General features: G+C 34.8%; 1 protein-coding gene across 1 annotated transcript in view; it reads right to left on the bottom strand.

Annotated features, from left to right (window-relative positions):
* The window catches only part of CNTN5 (contactin 5), a 488,760-nt gene that overhangs the window by 456,313 nt on the left and 9,668 nt on the right, over window positions 1-22,779 (bottom strand). Inside the window, exons 4-5 of the mRNA XM_055320376.1 lie at window positions 9,758-9,881; window positions 9,454-9,629 (exon numbers count right to left, since the gene is read on the bottom strand). Of these exons, the coding sequence (XP_055176351.1) occupies window positions 9,454-9,629; window positions 9,758-9,881 (300 nt within the window). The remainder of the gene's footprint in view (window positions 1-9,453; window positions 9,630-9,757; window positions 9,882-22,779) is intronic.

The following is a 22,779-nucleotide window of genomic DNA, read 5'->3' as shown; positions in this document are numbered from 1 at the left end:
GCCTGATTGCTGAGGCTAGGACTTCTAGTACTATGTTGAATAGCAGTGGTGAGAGTGGACATCCCTGTCATGTTCCTGATCTTTGGAGAAAGGCTCTCAGTGTTTTCCCATTGAGAATGATATTTGCTGTGGGCTTTTCATAGATGGCTTTTAAGATGCCGAGGAATGTTCCCTCTATCCCTACACTCTGAAGAGTTTTGATGAGGAATGGATACTGTATCTTGTCAAGTCCTTTCTCTGCATCTATTGTGAGGATCCTATTGTTCTTGTTTTTTCTCTTGTTGATATGACCTATCACATTGATTGCTTTATGACTGTTGAACCACCATTGCATCCCGGGGATAAATCCCACTTGGTCATGGTAAATAGTCTTCCTAATGTACTGTTGGATCCTATTGGCTAGTGTCTTGTTGAGAATTTTTGCATCTGTGTCCTTCAGGGATATTGGTCTATAATTCTCCTTTTTGGTGGGATCTTTGTCTGGTTTTGGAATAAAGGTGATGTTGGCCTCATAGAACGAACTTGGAAGTACTCCATCTCTTTCTATCTTTCCGAACAGCTTTAGTAGAATAGGTATGGTTTCTTCTTTAAACGTTTGATAGAATTCCCCTGGGAAGCCACCTGGCCCTGGACTTGTGTGTCTTGGGAGGTTTTTGATGACTGCTTCAATTTCCTCCCTGGTTGTTGGCCTGTTCTGGTTTTCTATTTCTTCCTGTTCCAGGTTTGGTGGTTTGTGGTTTTCCAGAAATGTCTCCCTTTCTTCTAGATTGCCTAATTTATTGGCATATAGCTGCCCATAATATGCTTTTAAAGTCGTTTGCATTTCCTTGGTATTGGTGGTGATCTCTCCTTTTTCATTCTTGAATTTATTAATTCGAGTCTTTTCTCTTTTGTTTTTAGTAAGACTGGCTAATGGTTTATCTATCTTATTGATTCTTTCAAAGAACCAACTCCTGGTTTTGTTGATCTGTTCCACAGGTCTTCTGGTCTTTATTTCATTGAGTTCTGCTCAAATCTTTATTAACTCTCTTCTTCTGCTGGGTGTAGGTTTTATTTGCTGTTCTTTCTCCAGTTCCTTTAGGTGCAAGGTTAGCTTTTGTATTTGAGTTTTTTCCAGTTTTTTTGAGGGATGCTTGTATTGCGATGTATTTCCCCCCAGGACTGCTTTTGCTGTATCCCAAAGATTTTGAACTGTTGTGTCTTCATTCTCATTAGTTTCCATGAATCTTTTTAATTCTTCTCTAATTTCCTGGTTGACCCTTTCATCTTTTAGCAGGATGCTCTTTATCCTCCACGTGTTTGAGTTTCTTCCAAATTTCTTCTTGTGATTGAGGTCTAGTTTCAAAGCATTATGGTCTGAGAATATGCAGGGGACAATCCCGGTCTTTTGGTATCGGTTAAGACCTGATTTGTGACCCAGTATGTGGTCTATTCTGGAGAAAGTTACATGTGCACTTGAGAAGAATGTGTATTCAGTTGCATTTGGATGTAAAGTTCTGTAAATATCTGTGAAATCCATCTGGTCCAGTGTATCATTTAAAGCTCTTGTTTCTTTGGAGATGTTGTGCTTAGAATATCTGTCATTTTCAGAAAGTGCTGTGTTAAAGTATAAGTGTATTATTATCTAAGTATGTCTTTACTTTGGTTATTAATTGATTCATATCCTTGGCATCTCCCACATTAGGGGCATAAATATTCATGATTGTTAGGTCCCTCTTCATCTCTTACTACAGTCTTTGGGGTAGACTGTAATTTATCTGATATGAGGATTGCTACTCCTTCCTTCTTTTGAGGACCATTTGAATGGTAAACGGTTCTCCAACCTTTTATTTTCAGGCTGCAGGTGTCCTTAGGTCTAAAATGAGTCTCTTGTAGACAGCAAATAGATGGGTCTTGCTTTTTTATCCAGTCTGAAACCCTGCATCTTTTGATGGGATCATTAAGCCCATTCACATTCAGAGTTACTATTCAAAGAGATGAATTTAGTGTCATCATAACACCTATTCAGTCTCTGTCTTTGTGGGTTGTTTCTTTGGACTTCCTCTTTTTTTTTTTTTTTTTTTTTTACAGAGTCCTTCTTAATATTTTTGCAGAGCTGGTTTGGTGGTCATATATCCTTTCAGTTTCTGCCTATCTTGGAATCTCTTTATCTCTCCTTCTATTCTGAATGAGAGCCTTGCTCGATAGAGTATTCTTGGCCGCATGTTCTTCTCATTTAGGATCCTGAATATATCCTGCCAGCCCTTCTGATCTTCCAGGTCTCTGTGGAGAGGTCTGCTGTGAATGTAGTATTTATCCCCATAAAAGTTAGGGATCTCTTGTAACTTGCTGCTTTAAGGATCTTCTCTTTCTCTTTGGAATTTTCAAGTTTCACTATAAATGTTGGGGTGTTGAATAGTTTTTATTGATTTTAGTGGGGGATCTCCCTATCTCCTGGCTCTGAATGCCTGTTTCCCTTCCCACAGTAGGGAAGTTCTCAGGTATGATTTGTTCAAATACACTTTCTGGTCCTCTGTCCATTTCAGCGCCCTCTGGAAGCCCAATTAAACGTAGATTTTTCCTTCTGAAGCTGTCATTTATTTCCCTTAATCTTTCCTTGTTATCCTTTGTTTTTCTCTTTTTTCCTCAGCTTCCTTCCTGGCCATCAATTTGTCTTCTATGTCACTCACTCGTTCTTCTACCTCATTAACCCTCGCTGTTAGGACCTCCAGTTTGGATTGCATCACATTTAATTGATTTTTAATTTTGGCCTGATTAGTATAAATCTGCAGTCATGAAGTCTCTTGAATCCTTTATGCTTTTTTCCAGTCATCAGTAGCTTTACAATTGTGTTTCTGAATTGGCTTTCTGACATTGAATTGTAATCCAAATTCTGTAACTCTGTTGCAGAGTACTATTTCTGATTGTTTCTTTTGTGGTGAGTTCTTCTTTCTAGTCATTTTGCTCAGGGCAGAGTGGCTAAAAACAAGTTGTACTGGAAAAAGGAAGGAAAAAAAAAAAAAAAGAGAAAATAGGGGGAAAAATCCAAAGAACAAAAACCAAAACCAAACAAACAAACAAAAAAAAAAAAAAACAAGGAGGGGTATCCTCTGGTTCTATATACTGTAATTCCCTTGACTTCCCTTGGAACTTTCCAGCACTGCTCGGTCAAGAACTTGCTCTTCCCCTGTCTTTCCAGCTGGTCTTCTGGGGGAGGGGCCTGCTATGCTGATTCTCAGGTATGTGCACCTGGGGTAGCTGCCCCGCCCCCCTGCCAGGTGCATGGCTCAGTGGGAGCTGTTTATCCTGTGAGACCCCTGTTCCCTGGCAGCCCCGACCCTCCAAGGCACAGGGTGACACCAGGAACAACCACACTGGCAGAGGCCAGCCTTCCAGCCCTGGAGTCAGCTCCCGCAGTAACTACTGCAGCTCCCAGTCCACAGTGGCCTGGATGCTTCGGGGGCGGCGGCACTGATCTGCACAGCTCAGTGGCGCCTGGTGGCAGGAGTGTCCTCACTGTCCTGTGCCCTCCCTGCCTTTGCCTGTCCCTGGGGGAGCACAGGATCCTGGTCCATGTTCCCCGGCACCCTGAAATCCGGGGCCTGCGCGGCTGGAATTACACACCTGGGAACACGCAGCCCCTTCTGCGGGGAGCTGAGGCTTGAGATGCTCCCGAGGTCCCGCTGGGCGGGCTCCAGCCCTTTACCCGGCTCGGTCTTTGGTGTGTGGTGTGCCCTCCCCTGGGGTGCACTTCCTCTGTTAGTGACCCCGGAACTGGGGGCTCCACTGCCCCTCCTGGGATCCTGCCTGAGTTCCCTGGGAGCGCCTTTCCGTCTGGGAAAAATTTTTAAAGTTCCTGCATTTCTGGGACTGGGCTTTCCTGTCCTGGAGGCTCTTGCTGCCCGGCCTTAGCCTGGCTCCTCACTGGGCCCCTCCCCCACTGGATTCTTTTTTATTTATTTTTTTCCATCTTCCAACCTGTTAAAAGTGCAAACTCTTCTCTCGGAAGCATTCTAGCTGTTCTGTCTTTAAATCTCAGGCCAAATTCATAGGTTTTCAGAATGATTTGAAAGTTATCTAGATAAGTTGGTGGGGACAGGTGACTTGGGGACCCTACTCTTTTGCCATCTTGCCCCTCCCCCGGTACGTAATTTTATATAGCAAATCAAATAAATGACCTTTGGAATGAGATTGAGATAAAATAAATTAGCAAAATAAAATAATTTTTATATAAATATACATTTTTATTTAATATTTTTAATATTTTAGATGACAAGTGGGAACAAAACTTTAAAAGAAGCCAAATTTATTTTACATTTAATTTTTCTACAAATTGCTACATCAGGTAATGCTGTCAATACCAACTTCCTTGTCACTATTCCCTTCAAAAGGACATGATCAATACTGATTAGCCATTGTTACTTGTACTGTCTCAAGTTCATTTAAAATATTTAGCTTTCCAGGCACTAACCATAGATTATCCACTAAATAAAGATAAGTAAGAGGAAAAAAGTTAATCAAAAGAGCTAATATGAAAATAAATAATTACATAAAAAACTAGTATACATCCTAAAATTTCAGTTCTAGAAAGAGACCTAGTAATTCTTAAACTTCCGTAAGAAAAAAAAATTAAGCAAGTGACTGATTAATTAAATTTAAACAATGAGAAAAAATGCAGAATGATCATATACTTATTTTTGTTGCTAATATTTATCTTTGTTATGTCATATAGCTGTTAATAAAGTGATTATAAAATGGAGGTTGATGAAGCCAAGATATAAAGACTTTTGAGAAATTACAATATGAGTTTGAGAGAGAAATTGAAAATCAAATATTTTCAAAGTGAATACCATACATATTTATCTTAGAATAAAGATTGAGTGCCATTAGAGTTAAATAAGAAGTATCATCTATAAAATGGATTTACAGTCTATGGCCATACCACCCTGACCGTGCCCGATCTCATTTAAAATGTATTTATACTTTATTTATTTATTTGAGAGAGAGAGAGAAAGAGAGCAAGCAGAGGGAGGGACAGAGGGAGAGGAAGATAAGCAGACTCCCCACTGAGCAAGAAGCCTTGCTGGGATGGTTTGCTGGATGGAGGATTCCATCCCAGGATCCTGAGATCATGACCTGAGCTGAAATTGAGTCAGATGCATAACCAGTTTAGCCACAGGCGCCCCTGGCTTTATGTTTTATAACCTAACCATTCCTATGTTGGTTATGAGGATGAAATGAGTTAATATATTCTAAAACACTTGGAGCTACAGAAAAATGTTCAATGAATTTGAGTTACTTGAGGCCATAAGAAAAAGATGTTCTTTTAAGAGTCTGTTTTACCAAACTGGTTTAGTAATAATATCTTCTTACTCAGTATCAGAACTTGTTTGGAACAGTCCTATGTGTATCTCTAGCATATAGATTTTAGTCTCCCATAACATTACTCATTATGGTCAATGAAAACTAGCTGAAATTATAATTGACTTGGCCTGTGGGTATGGAATCAAAGTATTATTAGTGGAAAGCTAGAATATTTTAAAGTGCATTTCTGGTTAGGGGCACTTTGGGTGGCTTATTAGTTGAGCTTCTGACTCTTGATTTCAGCTCAGGTCTTAAGGTCTTAGGATCAAGCCCTGTGTCAGGCTCCGTGCTCAGCAGGGAGTCTTTCTGAGGATTCTTTCTTTCCCTGTCCCTTTGCCCCTCCCCTGGATCATACACTCTCTCTAAAATAAATAAATACATATATATATAATTAATAAATATACATAAATAAATCTATAATAAATAAATAAATATATAAATAATATATAAATATAATAATAATTTATTATTATTTATTATAATAAATATTATATATTATTTATTATTATATCATAATTATATTATCATATTATAATATATTATATTATTATTATAAATTATATATTATATATTATATATTATAATATTATATATTATTTATTATTATATATTATATATTATATTTATTATAATAAATAATATATAAATATAATAATAATATAATATAAAATATAAATAAATATATAAATAATAAATAAATATATATATATATATTTCTGGTTAATAAGAGGACAAAGAAGCTAGCATTAAGTGAGTCCAAATAGCCAAATTGTGACAGTTTGTATATGTATATAAATAAGTTGAATCTGCAAAATCTCATATGATTCTAATAATACGGAGAATCAGAAAGGTTGATATTATGCATATGTGTATAATATACATATGTAATTTCCAAACAAAAAGGAAAGTGATGCTAATAGGATGTTTAAATTTTATTTTCTTTATTGAATATAGGATTGTTACTATATGGATATCTTGAGTCTTTGGTTAAATAAATATGTATCTATTTATAAAATATAGATTAGAATTTTTTTCTATGGATATAATTAGGGGTATTTATTTAACACTCTTCAGTAAGTCTTAGAATCACATCATTATAAGCAAATATGTCATATTTCAAAAGGTAAAGCCTATGTGAAAGTGTCATTGATATAACAAAAATAATGTTCAAATTATAAGAGGCCACATCTATTAAGCAGGTCTCACGTTTTAAATAAGCAACCAAAATTCAATTGAACTATAATTCAGAAACAAACTCCAGATTGAGTAATATGATGCTCCTTAGAAAGGAGTATTTTAGATCACAATAGCACTACACAGTGTAGAAAACATATCTGATGAAATTATGGGTTATATATGTATGATGAAATTGATGTATAAAAGTTAAAAGTATTTCTATAATAAAAATATTTAAAAGTGAGTAAAGCATAAAAATGTGCCTGAAGAATAAGTACAAGACAGAGTTTACTTATAAGTATTAATAAGAGGTTTTGTAATCAATTTCATAATTTGTAAATTCTGCCTAATTTCATGACATTTAAAATGTTTAACAGATTCCTGTATTAGTTTTGAATATTTAACTTGATTAAATAGTTTTTGGTAATTATTTAAATTTACTAAATATATTATTTTTAACATGCTAGTTGTATATTTAAATTTTTACATAAATAATTGGTAATAGATATAAATGATTAATGATTCCAGCTTTATGTGTAAAGAGTGATTAACATTCCTTTACTTGTAAAAACACTTTAAACATTAAACATTCTATCAACAATAAGTAGTGAATACATTATCTAGCTATGAGGCCAGACATAGAAAATCATGATGTAAAGGAAAGTTGTCGCCAAGTTTTTAATCTTATTTGACCCATGTATCCTTTCACTCCTTTCAGAAGGTTCTTTTTTCTTTCCAAGTTCCTACCTCAATTTTCCCCCAATCACAAAGTACCTTGACTCCTAGAATTCCATAACATTCATGCTTCTATACAGGTATACTAGAAAGCAAGTTGATGGTGTCTTCATTCTCCTTTCTACCACCTATATTTGTATTTTCCCTACAAAGATCTTCTGGAAAAAAAAAAAAGATCGAGCTAAAGCTAAAGGATCTAATTTTTTATATTATCAGATGGATATAATGGCATGTAGGTGAAGGAGTAATTTTGAGGTAGAAGTGGCCTTCCCTATGTATGTGACTGCTTCAACCAGGCACATTATGAGCCCTGATGTATACATACAGTCTTCAGAAGACAGTTGAGTCAGGTGGGGTGGGAATGGGGAAATGTAGGGTCATGAGATGCTACCAATGAATGCATATGTATATTAACCCATATGTTAAGTTAAAAGTAAAGCAAATATTGCTCTAAACTAAGTTCAGGACAGCTTGATGCTGAATAACTAAGATAGATAGGGCTTTTCTTGCCTGCTCATTGAACTGTAAATGGTGGTGCAGATGTGCTCACTGAAGGTAGGGGTGAGTATCTGATAGCTATGACTGGTCTTCACAGAAATTCTAGGATGTCATAGTCATCCAGACACCTTGGATTTTCCAGTAAGTAGATTTCTGCTCTGAAGCACACAGAAAACTTTGCATATTTTGCCTCCACTGTTGATTTGGGGAAGAGCAATTGATATATAAGCTCTTATGAATTGGTGTACTTGTGTCAGTATAGACAAAAAAAGAAAGGAATACAGTATTCATACATCATGTATGAATCCACATCTGGATTTGCTGTATCTGTCTTGAAAAGATTATTTACAGAGGAGTAATTAAGAAGAACTATTTGTTTATCAGGTTACTCTTTTAATGTGCATGCTGGAAAGTATTAGGCTGTGTTAAACCATATAATATTTTCTAAAATAAGAGTATATTAAAAAAAAGTATATTCCGGCTACTATCTTGGTATATTTGGTGTATGTAAAGTCCTATCTGAACTCCTTAGCTAAATTTATTTTAAAAGATTATATTTAAATTTTTCGGGATCCCTGGGTGGCGCAGCGGTTTGGCGCCTGCCTTTGGCCCAGGGCGCGGTCCTGGAGACCCGGGATCGAGTCCCACGTCGGGCTCCCGGTGCATGGAGCCTGCTTCTCCCTCTGCCTGTGTCTCTGCCTCTCTCTCTCTATCTGTGTGATTGTTATAAATAAATAAAAATAAATAAATAAAAAATATTTAATAAATTTTTCTAGGACTTAGCTCAATGTTTTCTAAACTGAATCCATTATCATTCCTTTATTCTTACTTTTCTCCTTCATACTCCTATAAGAGGATATCTGGATTCTGGGTTAATTAGAAGTAATATGTGAGGAAGATTATATAGATAAAAGTCAATTATTCCATTCTTCAGGGCGTAATTTTAAATTAAAAATCACCTGGTGATAAATTACATAGCCAATATAAGTTATATATAAATTATTAACACAAAGATTTCTCCGCTATTTTTAGATATTATAATCCTCAAGAATTTATATTCATGTACGATTATTTACTAAGAAATGATAGTTGTTTTGTTTTGTTTTTTGCTCAGTAGCCTATCCTCAATTTGGTATAAGCCTTCATCATATGTTAAATAATTTCATGAGTTTTAAGACCTCAATACACTTGTTAATTAGATAAATGATGTATCTTAGAAAATGTCTATACTCTAGTACATATATATGATTATATGTAGTGGTGTCTTTTTTCTAATCAAAAATTGAGCCATCTGAGTGAGAAATTATAGTTGGAATTTGAAACATTAGCATTTCAGAGGCATTTCTTTGATTGCCTAAGCAGAATTTTTAGATTATGTGATCTTCCATCCAAAAGAATCTATAGTAAATAGTGACTATAATAAACAGTAGAAGAATAAAAACAGGCAGAGGAAAGAATTCATGAATAGTATTTTCAATCTCCCAGACTAGTGTGTTGGGTTTATTTCAAGAGGGCAAATGTTTCAGAGAGTTTCAAAATATCTTAGAAAGAAACACACTGTTTACATAATTTTATCTTTACCAGGGTTTTACCACTATTTTAAATTCTGAAGTCTTAATTAAGCTTTTGCCTAGCAAACTTTAAAATTACATGTATACACACTATATACAAATACATAAGAAAAGCATATACTTTACTCACAGGCAAATTGAAGTATGGCTTCTCTACTAAGAATACTTCCAAGAGTGTTGACTGCTAAACACTGGTAATGACCAGAATCCTTTGCTTCACTTGGATTGCTTATAATGAAGGTCCCATCTATCAAGCTGTAGCGATAATCACTTTCCAAATCTATTTCTGTTCCATTCCGAAGCCATCTTAGGAAATATCAGAAGACAAATATGTAAAAATTACTTGAGATATTATAATACACCCTGGGACTACCAGAATCTCATGGAAGGAAGATTTTAAGACCTAAGAAAAATGATTAATAGTGAACTTCTACCTGTAATTGGGAACTGGATTGCTATGAGCTTCACAGTTCAGTGCTACTTTCTTTTCTTCAGAATCAGTCGGAAAAATTATATCGTCTGGTTCTTGTACAAACACTGGTCCATAGTCCACACTTTCTGTAAGGACCAAAAAGAACACACTGTAAAAATTCTAAAAATACTGAGACTTTTTCACCATTATTTTCATATTTAAAACTTTTGCTTTTTCTTGTACTCAAAGGGCATATTACCAAAAGAAAGTCATGTTATTTTAGTAAATTAGAGACTTAACTAGAATTTTTTCTAATTGACTAAGATTTTTTAAAATATTTATTTATTTATGAGAGGCAGAGAGAGAGAGAGAGAGAGAGAGAGAGAGAGAGAGGCAGAGACACAGGCAGAGGGAGAAGCAGGCTCCATGCAGGGAACCTGATGTGGGACTCGATCCCGGGTCTCCAGGTTCATGCCCTGGGCTGAAGGCGGCGCTAAACTGCTGAGCCACCCGGGATACCGGAGTAAGATTTCTTTTTAAAATATGCTATATATAATTTTAAAAAGTCTCAAACATTGTGTTGTAATGTTTAAATACATATCTTTGTATCAAAAGCAGAGCTAAAGAAAATAATGCTAAACAAAAACATTTTTAAAAAGCTAAGTTTTTGAAACTTTAAAATGTTAGAAACAATACACAAACAAAAAGTCATGAATTAATATTGTGCTACTACTTGGGAACTACAGATAAGAAAACATTGGTCCTCATATAACCTCTCTCCATTCATTTCTTCACTCATTTAATCAAGCACTATTTAGTCCTATTAGGACTTTTTTTTTCTTTTTCTTTTTCTTTTTCTTTTTTTTTTTTTTGAGTGACACCGTGAACCTGCCCTGCCCATGGCCCAGGGCTTCTCCGTGGCCCTCCGGGGACCCGGGGCTCTGCCCTCGGAAGTGCAAGCGGCTTATTAGGCCAGGACGTCACGCAGACTCCCAGCACATCCAAGCAAGCGGGCAGGTGCCCCTGGCAAAGGGGAGGACCCCAAGAGAGAGGGAAGAGGGCTGTCCCCCTGGCCCTAGCCCCCGAACACACGCCCAGTCCTGCCACGCTGCTGTGAAAGTATTATTAATACTAGAGTATAAAGAATAAATTATGTAATGCAAATAAATATATTCTCATAGAATAAATGAGACATGTCCTCAAAAAAAGTCAAGTAACTGAATAAAAATATCACAAATGCATGCAATTAGATATTCATCAGCAGGTAAACAATGTAAAAAAAGCAGACCAGAAAAGAAAAGGTATAAAAATGAGGGCAAGAGTGAAGAACATTTAAATCTATTAAGTATCTGCTATATGATACTAGATTTTATCTCTTTTAATTAGTTAATATTCAGAGAAATCCCATGATAAAGGTAATTTTAAACTAATGAAAATTTCATAGAAAGTAGAAATATAATTTGGCCTCAGATGACAGCTTGGGCTTGAAGAGTTTTAGGATAGTTTTTGCTGGAGAAATGATGAGTAAATATGCTTGGGGAGTTTTTGTTGTTTTTTTTTTAAGTCTGACTTTTTTTTTTTTAATTTTGTTTATTCATAGAGACAGAGAGAGGCAGAGACACAGGAAGAGGGAGAAGCAGGCTCCAGGCAGGAAGCCTGACGTGGGACTCGATCCCGGGTCCCCAGGATCACACCCCAGGCTGCAGGCGGCGCTACACCGCTGCGCCACCGGGGCTGCCCATGCTTGGGGAATATTAGTCTTATTAGTTTGTAGTAGTACAAGAATTCACAGAATTATTTGTGTATGTAGGATCCTTAGCATCTTGAATTGTGAATTTAGTCACATAGTAACAGATCAAGATTCTCAACCGGCATCAATATATTTTGCGATTTTCTTTGCAGTGAGGACTGCCCTGTACACTGTAAAATATTTATAGCCATCCGTGGCCCCTACTAGAGTAGATGTCAGCAGCACACCTTCCCAATGTATATAATTAAATATGTCTCCAGAGATTTTTAAATGTCCCCTGGGTCAAAACTGTCCTCATTTATAACCACTGCTTAGAAAAACGAAGAGGGAAGATTTTAGGAAAGACATATTTTCAATGCCTCTACTAAACAGTTGCAGATTCATATTCTTTGTGGATAACCACAAGAAAATATTATGAAAGAAATATAAGAATGAATGCCCCAGGAAACTCAAGCTTTAAAAAGTATTACTGAAAAAGATAAATACCTCCATATTTAGAATAATGGGTTCAGAATAGTTATTTGTTTTCTTTAAATATGTTATATATCTATTCCTTTTTGGGCAAAGAAAAACAAAAGTGTTAATGGAACTCCAAACATTCATCCAAAAAACTGAGCACTCACCACGAGTGAACACTAATAAATATTTTCTTTGAGTCCTAGATAATCTAGCTGAGGTTCTTTTCAAGTTAAAAATAATAAAACATTACATGAAAATAACTGGAAAAAAGGAGACCAGAGTATGTTTCTGTAAACCAAATGACATTGCTATCACTTAAAACTTTTACGAAGGTGAAACAAGTAATATAATAAAAATACTAGAGAAAAATTGTCAAAATATTCTATTTGTTGTTGTATCATGATGTATTTATGTAAATTTGGAAGAGCACATGAAACCTCCTCAAATTCTCAGTTACACTTAAACTACATGACAAAGTCATGAAAGTACCTTTCTTCTGGTCTTTACATATTATAAATGTGATCATTTAAATCATTATTATAAATACATATGATGTATAACATTAACATTTAATAAACGTATTTTATATTTTTATTGATTTCAAAACACTTGAGCTTTAGAGTCAGATATAGATTCAAATCCTAGTACCATCATTTTCTAGCTGTTTTATTTTTTATACTTTTTTTTACTTTTACTTTTATCCTCTGCTACTTCATTTATTAACTGTGTATGACAGTGTCTCCTGACCATATTATTATGAGGATTGATTAACATCAACATTTGTAAATACTTAGTATATCACAAGTATTCAATAAATTATAACTAATAACAACAACATAATAGCTAACATTTACTTACAGTATATTTAGTACAGTGTAGACATTATACTGAATTATTTATATACAATGTATCATGTACATTGTACATCCATATGACTAGAAATAATCCCCCCCAATGTTTATATGACAAAACTCAGGCTGAAATTAATGAACTAAATGTACATAGCAAATACATGGCAAAGCTGGGATGCAAATCCAGGGCTGTTGGAATCTAGAATCTGATTACCACCACCTCTACTATTACTATTATTATATTGTCATAACATTTATAAAGCACTTTGACACATTATTATTTAATTCTCTGAGCTGAGCATTATAATTATTTCTTATTCAAAGATGAAAGCTCTGAGTTTCTGAGAGGAGACTTTTGCAAAATTGGCAACATAGTAAACAGTTCATTTTAACTAAGGATCTGTGGTTCTAAATCTTTTGTTCTGAACATCGTCAGAATAAGACAAGGGAAAGAAAGGTTGTCAGGCTAGGGAAAATCTGAGGGGTAAGATTTGCTAAATTATACACTGAGAAAAATAAGATACAGACCTGAACAACATGTATTCTGTTGTGACTACTCACTCTCTGTTAGATATCTCTCTGTTCACTTGGTACTTCCAAAAGCATTTTAGGAAGCAATTGTTCTCTCTCTCTCTCTCTCTCTCTCTCTCTCTCTATCTATCTATATCTCTCTCTTTCTCTCTCTCATTTTTGTCTTATAAAAAAAGTTCATTGTAAGGGATTATAGAGCATGTGTGTATGTAGAGCTTCCCAGTCCCAAGCAAAGGATAATCAATGATGTCTATCTCTAAATAGATTTGTTTTTTAAGGTTCCATACCAAGAATGTATTATTATAGGTAAACTCAGATTATTTGCTTCACTCTCCTGCAGTAGTGCACTACTTCTGTTGGTGAAGACGAATAATTACTTTAAGCAGTGTCCTTATATTTTGCAATTTTTAGCTTGATGGAATCCATAACTTGTGGAGATGGACTTCAGAACAAATAAGATGATCATCACAAAGATCTTAAAACCAGTAAATCAAAATCTTTATTTAACAAGTAGAAATCTTTGAGATATTTGTGTGAAAGACAGATGCCATCACTCACAATGTTAATTTCTCACAGAAGTAATGTTTTGAGTGATTTTCTTTCTTAAAATCAGACTCTTTTATGAATAGACTACAGCGTATCTGTAGTTGGCTAAACCTATAATGCTAGGGGTTATTGTCTGTGAAATATCAGATTCATACCTCCAGAAAGTCCTTCCTCAGAAGAGAAGTATTTCAATTTATTTATTTTTTAAAGTTATTTATTTATTTATTTATTTATTTATTTGTTTATTTATTTATTTATTATTTGAGAGAGAGAGAGAGAAAGAGCATGAGTGAAGTGAAGGGCAGAGGGATAAGTAGACTCCTCGCTGAGCAGGGAACCCAATGCAGTGCTCAATCCTAGGGCCCTAGGATCATGACCTGAGCTGAAGGCAGATGCTTAACCATTTGTGCCACCCGGACACCCCAAGAATTTTTTCAATTTAAAAGTGATCTGTTGATTCTGTCCTACAAAGAATAATGAAATTAACATACTTTCTCTCACTTCCCCCAAGTTTACTCCATAAATTTTCTGTTTTGATTCATGGTTAAGGATATTTGTTTGTTGTCTTTACAATTGAAAGACAACTTGGCTGGGTATCAAATTAATTAGTATTGATTTCATTAAGGACTATAGATATTTTTACATTCTTTGATCACATTTAACATTACCATGGTTAAGTCTGAGTCCAGCCTGACTTCCCTTGTTCCTAAATGACTGGATTTTATACCTGGATGTCCATAAAGCTCTTTCCTCATTCTGAATTTCAGGAACTTTTCTGGATAGGTTTTGGTGTCAAGCATTTTGTATAACTGGTACATTCAAGACATTTTTTTTCTTTAGGTTTATTTATTTATTTTAGAGAGAATTAGGGGGGGAGGGTGAGAGGGACAAAGAGAGAGATAGAACTTCAAGCAGACTCTCCACTAAGTGTGGAGCCTCTCAGAGGGTTTGATCTCATGACCCTCAGATGATGACCTGAGTCAAAATCAAGAGTCAGATGCTAAACTGACTGAGCTACCCAGGGACCCCAAACCTCTTTTATTTGCTCAATTCTCCTCATACCAATTAGGCATAGCTTTGCTTTTTAAAAAGCTTTCATTTTTATCTGTGTAACAATTTTTATATATTTATTCTTTTCTCATTTGACTTTTTCAAATATGATAGCTACATTCCTATCTTTTCAGTTTCCTCTATATTACCATTAATGAAATTTTTAATTCCTTAATGGTTTTACTTTCCTCTCCTTTTGTTTCCTGAGCCCTGAAAGTAACTTCTTAACAAATTCTGTCATCATTTTAAGGTTTATTTCGCCTATTTCTTCTTTAAACTATTCTTAGCACTGTTATTGTCAGTTCGTTCCCTTCGGGGGAAGACAGTTGCCCCTGAAAATTTTTCAGGCTATGGTGAGGCTCACATTTGAGGAACTGAAGTCTCTTGTTAGACCAACAGCTAACATGACACTGAGGTTTATGAAACATATTTATGAGTGAATTTTTAAGTAGATATTCCCTCAGTCAGGATTTCAAATAAGAATGAAGCTACAATAACAGCTTGGTTGAAATTTATGCCAGAAAGTTTTATACCTAGCTAAGACACTTCCAGTTTCCAGACCCACAGTTTCTGTGAGAAAATAAAAAAGTATTTTAAGTTGCTAAGTTTTGAGATATATTTTACACAGGAATAGATAATTAAGAAACTATTTTTTCTCTTCCTCTATTACTTACTAGAAAATGTATTTAAGAAAAACAGTAACTATAAGAACTGTGAACTTTCCAGGAAAAATACAGGGTAAAAGTATCATTTACAAATAATGATTCTTGGGAAAATAAAAAAAAAAATTCTTTTTAAATTTTGGGGGGATGCTATCCTGGAGCTATACACTTTTAGAATTAAAGTAATTTTCTATTCATTTCAAATATTCTTTCTAAAAATCTCTGGGATATTTATCTAGTCTTAGCTTGCTATAACTTCCAGCAATGAATGAAGTCTTTAAAAATTACTGTTTTATTATTGTAATTATCTCAAAATAAAGTTCATATTGACATAAAAGGTAAGTTTGTGTCCCAGATGAGGATAACTTCTTACTGATTTGTGTTCTAGAATATGTATATTTTACTCGAGATTTTGCTATACTTGAATTGATTAGCACATCAATAACTTTCTTAGTTAACAGAAATTTCCATTAAAATTAGAATAGACCCCACATAGGGCTCCCTGCTCAAGGAGAAGCCTGCTTCTCCCTCTCCCATCTTCTTTGCTCTCTCAAATAAATAAATGAAATCTTTAAAAAAATTAGAATATGAAGCTCCATTAAAATATCTATGTTCCTGATACAGTACTGTAGACAATAAGAAATTAACTTAACCAAAAATTATTTTTTCTAATTTTCAACTTTAATTTATTAAAACTAAGCTGTTTTTATATAACCAATAGAACTGGCCTTGAACTATTTTAGCCATTATCAATTAATAAATGAAGAAGTATATCTTAAGAGCCTTCTTATGCTTTATGTCTTAAGAGCCTTCTTATACTTCAGCTTTGGTGAAACTTTTTTGCTATTTTTAGTGCAAAGATATATTTAGTAATATTTTGCTTATTCGTATGGACAGGGACTGGCTGCATGCTCACTAATCCCATTTCCTTTTCCTAGGAACATTGGAGACTTTTTTAGACTTATGATTCTTTGGGGCCTCTGGACTAAAATTATGTATGTGAAATCCAGGACTAGTCATAAAACGTTATGCACCATTCTTTTGATTCTCTATCAACTAGCTGAAGTAAAGGAGCAGTAGATGCCAGTGAGGCCCCAATATCAAAGATATTAGATGGAGCAAATCTGGTACCCAAACTCTTCATATAGAAAGTGATTCATTGAACAATCCAGTGGAATATGATATGAATGAGGAAGAAATATTAATTATGTTAAGAAATTGGTATAGCATTCAGAACTTACCTTGATTAACATTATATTTAAAACCAAAAATAATTTTCAAGCTTTTAAAGAGGCTATAGTTTGATTAGGAAGTGATGTTCACTGAACTACATATCATCATTAGGTTACAGGGTCCTACTTGCATTCCTCTTCCCGAGTTCAGGCCTCTTGATTAATACCTACTTAAAGTATATTCCCAAGCCTAGCACATAAGACAGGAGCTATTCAATAAGTCAACCTTATATATAGCTTTATCAGTTATAGTGCTCCAAATTTTACAACTGCTTTCTAATTAATCCTTGAGGTCTAGTCCATTTTCATATACCCAAATTCTGAAAACAGATTTTCATCCTATGTCTTTATTGCTAAACCCAATTTTGTTAATCTTCTAGAAGGTCCAATGCTATGATACAGACATTTTTATTTTATGGTTGCTGTGTTTCTTATTTTGTATTTTCATTTTTACTGTATAGTCATATAATCAAGAATCTAACTCCATTTCTGATCTTTGACCACTCATTGCTTTCAAGCTCCACCAGTAACATTTCTCTTTTTAGGGAAAGCTGATAAGCCAGACTGAATAGCTGAAAAGCATGCCTTCCTTGACTTATATGAGAAAGTTTATACAATACAAAACCACATAGGAACCTTCACCAGAACCCCCCACCACAGTAAACCCAAAACCACCCTTTTGTTCCTTTTTCAAGTCATTTCCTGACACCCTATTCTGTTCTTATCAACAAGTCTCATGACATGAATGTTAAATCTTTCCCTGCCCTTCTGATATGTGTGTAGCATCATCAGTCTACATCTGAACCAATTTTGGGTTGTTGGGGTATTGATCTTATGCTCTACAGGGCAACCACATAGCAAGTTAGGGATCAGTCATTTGGTTGAGGAGTTTTCTGTAAGGAGAACATATATTCCTCCAAATGGATTTGCACCCATGGAAGCAATAGGTCTTCAAACCCTGAACTAAAATGTAGAAGGTATACATGTGAAAAGGTAACTCTTGAATTTCTCTAGATAGCTTTCTCTTAGTTTATCTCAGGGAAATTAGATATGCTGTTGGATTATCCAAATTGTTTGGTCATAATGGGTCCAACATGGAGGTAAGCCTGGTCTAGGTTTGGTGGCAATCATATAGGAGAAGTTTAAATTATATTTGTAAATTATAAAATTATATATATATATATATATATATACACACACACACACACACACGCACGCACACACATACACATATATTCCTCTTTCTCCTTTTCTCTTTTGTTATATTTTAGCCTTAGTAACAATCCCATCAACCCTGGTCTCAGCAATCCCAAAAAAGTATACAGAATTGAGGGAAATGTGCTATACTTCCATTTCTAGGCAAGCTTTCAAATTATTTTAATAGCAAATATTTTATGATTCACTTTTTATAATTCTTTAATTAATGGATAGTCATTGAACTACTGAGACAACCAAAACTACCCCACTTCTTCCCACCTCGTTTTAGAATCATTAGACTAGAAAGAGTGGCTGCCTATGATTAGCATGGTGTTGGCAGTAGTCTTCCACAAAAGATACCTGAATAGGAAGATAAAACTCAACTGCAAAATGATGTCTTTTTTGTCTATTTGCCTTCCTTCCAGTGGAGTTTCTTGAAGCATTTGCATGTTATTTTGTTTATTGAGACAGTGGCTTCCTCTATAGAGTTCTGCCTTAGGATCAAGCTGGTATCTAGTCTTAACTCCTTCTATTATGTACCGATAGGCCACACAGATACTAACTTCATTCCTGCCAAGATGTGTTAAGTGTCACCTAATCTGAAACTTCTATGGCTAGTTTTCCTAGGGAAGCCTTGCTTCTTGGTGTTGGATCATTAGATTTCCAGTTGTTTCTTGGATCATGACCGGACATTATAATGTCTCCCTAGATTCTAAACTTGCCCTTTAGATTGAAATCCTCTTTTAAAAAGTTTCTTCTGGGGATCCCTGGGTGGCGCAGCGGTTTGGCACCTGCCTTTGGCCCAGGGCGGGATCCTGGAGACCAGGGATGGAGTCCCGCATTGGGCTCCCGGTGCATGGAGCCTGCTTCTCCCTCTGCCTGTGTCTCTGCCTCTCTCTCTCTCTCTGTGACTATCATAAATAAATTTAAAAAAAAATAAAAAAAAGAAAGTTGTTTCTGTGTTCCATTTTTCTCAAAGATTAGGTCCAATGCCAGACTTCAACCCTCTTTACCTTCTGGTTAGCTCCATAAACTTATGGCCTTGTCTAGTTTATTCATGTAATGTGACCTAAGTGTATCAGTAATATAATCTAGAAGAAACATCAGCCTATGATATCAAACACAATTAGAAAAATTCACTTTTAATAATCATAAATATAAAAAATAATAATCATCATAAATGTTATATGATAATTTCCAGAAGTTGAAATCTGAATTTCCAGAAATTTGAATTGTTTTATTAGAAATTACATTTTTTTAAAGATATTATTTATTTATTCATGAGAGATACACAGAGAGAGAGAGACAGAGACATAGGCAGAGGGAGAAGCAGTCTCCCTGCAGGGAGCCCAATGTGGGACTCAATCATGGATCCCGGGATCACAACCTGAGCTGGAGGCAGACACCCAACCACTGAGTCCCCCAGGTGTCCCCTAGAAATTACATTTTATGATGACATCCACAGTTACAATGTGAGAAGAATTTTTCACATGATGTGAACATCTGAAATGAATCCTTAAGAAAATATCCAAACCTTCCTTTAACTTTAAATTTCTTTTCAACTTAAAATTGTTTCTTTATAAAAGTTAAACAAGTATAAACTGTCATTATAAAGTTTCAAGGATTTCTAAGAATTGTATAGCATTATTTATTAAAAGGCATTGTGATGAATGTTTCATGAGTAAGTGGCATCATGCTGTGCACATAATATAAATTGAGAGTCTAATAGACGTTTTTGTCATTTTCTAATGTAGCTATAAAAGAAAGGTCAGATGATTCAGAGATAGTATCACTTGTGAAAACGATCAAGTGTACCAACCCCATTTAACTTTCCAAAGGTACCAAACCACTAGGCTACCATGTCAAAAGAAGAACATTGCTTTTCTACCTCTTCATTTGTAATCCAGAATACAAAGTTTATATAAACAACATTCAGGCAAATATTCTATCATGGTATATAAACTCAACCTAAATTCAGGTTTTAAGTTCCTCATCTGCCTCTTTATTCAACAGTATTTGTTAAGCTCCTAGAAAGTTGGTACTACTTTTAGTGCTGAGAGTGGGTAAAGAAGAGTGAGTATTTAAGATGCCCTTTGCTCAAATGACATATAGTTAAATTGGAGAAAATAGCATATTAGTGTAAAACAATAACAGCAGCTCTAAAATTAACAATACAATAAAGAATATGGTCATAAAGTTTCAGTGAATGATCATAAAATTATAAGGTTTTATTAGGGCATATTTGTCTATTTTTACACTGAGAGACACTGGAGTGATCTGATTTTATACAGAAGTATGTCTTCCAACTGAAATACCTTTTCTCCTTCCAGACGGGATTCTTATTCTCATAAAAGATCATTCAAATTTTGTATCTGGTCCTCCAACACAATTTATCAGCAAAAGTTGTTTTGAAGGAACAACAGAAAATTGTTAACACAAAGATTACTTTGAGTTATGATGCCATTGCCCATGTGCCAAGTCAAATCTTGAAATAATCCATGTAAACAGTGAAATTCAGCCCAAGGTACTGAGGATTTGAGGCAACAAATTTGGTAAGTTGCAGGAATCTTTCACATGTCAGAAGCTAGTAGCAGAAACTCCAAAGTCTGGGTAGACTCAGAGTGTTATGTAAATTACAGGTTGTTTATATCACCGGGAAAATGTAAAACATCCAAAATTATACGCTTAATCTTAGTAAAAAATAATCCACTTCAGCTGCTTGTTAGAATCAGCATTTTTCCACCTTATATAACATTTGTAGTCTCTTTATCTCAGGAGTGGGATTCCCTAGTAAAAGTCTGAACTTTCTTGTGGGCATTAGGCATTACTCCCAATCCAGACTGCCTCTCTGTTCAAGAAAAATAAAATATTTTAACCTAAATATTTTAATCACAAACAGAAGAATGAAATCTCTCTATACTTAAGTTTACTTCTACTAAAGCCACAACAACACAAAGAAATGAAGTCAAAGACCAATTTATTGGCTGTTCACTTATAAGGAGAGAAACAATGTAGTGTTAGCAATAGTTAATAATCCTTGTCCATATCACAAATCCAAAACAGTGCATATCCTACAGATGTTTGAGGGTCTGTTTCATAAGGGCTTTCAATTAAACTATATTACCATGAGAATTTCCAATTTAAACCTTAGTCAATTTTTAAATCAATTAAACAACTACTTTAGAGTAATTATTAATTACTCTAATATTTAAGAATTAATAACTCAGTTTTTTAAAAAAATATCTTATTTATTTATTCATGAGAGACAGAGAAAGAGAGAGAGGCAGAGACACAGGAGGAGGGAAAAGCAGGCTCCATGCAGGGAGCCCGATGTGGGACTCCATCCCGGGACTCCAGGATCACACCCTGGGCCGAAGGCAGGGCTAAACCGCTGAGCCGCTCAGGCATCCCCAAAACTCAGTTCCTTTTAAAACTAGATAATGCCTCTTATTAGGTAGAAAATTTGCACTTATTAAATTTCAAATGACGATAATCATTACCCAAAATAATAGTATCAAATCGAAAGCAAAATAGTTTCTGAGGACTTCACTTGACTACAATGAGCAACATTCTCCCTTCCAGGTACAGCTACATTTCTCTTTTTGGTTTCAGGAATTTATTTCAAAAGTTTTTATTTCATTAACTATCTCCACTTCCTCACCTTTCTACAAGGTCACAGTGTTAGTGACCAACTACTATTCTCTTCTTGAAGTATTTTTGTTTGCCTTTTCTTTCTCTGGCTTGCTCCTGCTGTTGAAAGTCGGTTACTATGATGTGAGCCACTTTATGAGGGTTTCACTGAGAATGGCCTCTGACCCAAAGTCCATGAATTATTAAAGCACTCAGTCCAACAATTCTCAGGAATTAAATTCTACCAGCAACATATACGTGAGCTTACAAGTGGATCCATACCATTTGAGTGTTGGGATGAAACTACAGTGCCACTTTGTGAAAGACACAGAATCCACTTAAGCTCTATCTGGGTTCCTATCTCACAGAAACTGTAAGATAACAAACATAACCTTTGTTCATTTTGTTGATGTCCTCATCATACTTCTACATTTTCTACAGAGTATTAATCGCACAGTATCATACTTTCAAGATTGTCTTCCTAAAATTCATCTATTTTAATTTTCTGTGTTATCTTCTGTTCATCTCTACCAGATGGTATTCTTCTCTGGGCACCTAATCCCTATAGTCCATCAAACTTTGTTTATTCAAATCCTGATTATGTATTCTTCTTTGAAATGGGAGTTAGATGGAAGCCAGAATTTTTCAAAACCTAATGTTGGAAGCCATATTCCATTACTTTTGCCATAATCTATTCTCCAGACGCAGATTACTAGCTTTGGTTCATAGTTGAAGAGAAAGGATTGCACTGTAAATACCAGGAGGCAGGAATCATTATGATTTTAGATTTTACCTACTACAAGCTTCATCATATTAGTTTCAGATTTTTTATTTTAAGAAATAAAATATCACACAGTTGCAGTCATCTACTTTCCCTATCCTGGTGCCATTTCTTTGCTCTCATTCTCTCTTTGTCCTTAGAGGTAAACATTATAGTCAACTTGATACCTCACATTCATGGTTTTAAAATTATACAATATATACTATATATATACATATATATACTATAAATTATACTGTATATATATCCATAGATAGTATATATTTTTTTTAATTTTTACATGTGTGATATATGCAGTGTTTTATAACTTTCCTTGTTCGTGAAGCATTATCTTTTGAGGTATGTCCATTTTGTT

The sequence above is a fragment of the Nyctereutes procyonoides genome, unplaced genomic scaffold, assembly GCF_905146905.1.
Source record: "Nyctereutes procyonoides isolate TBG_1078 unplaced genomic scaffold, NYPRO_anot_genome, whole genome shotgun sequence".
Lineage (NCBI taxonomy): Eukaryota > Metazoa > Chordata > Mammalia > Carnivora > Canidae > Nyctereutes > Nyctereutes procyonoides.
The sequence above is the reverse complement of the archived record's forward strand: the minus strand, read 5'-3'. Positions and strand labels throughout refer to the sequence as shown.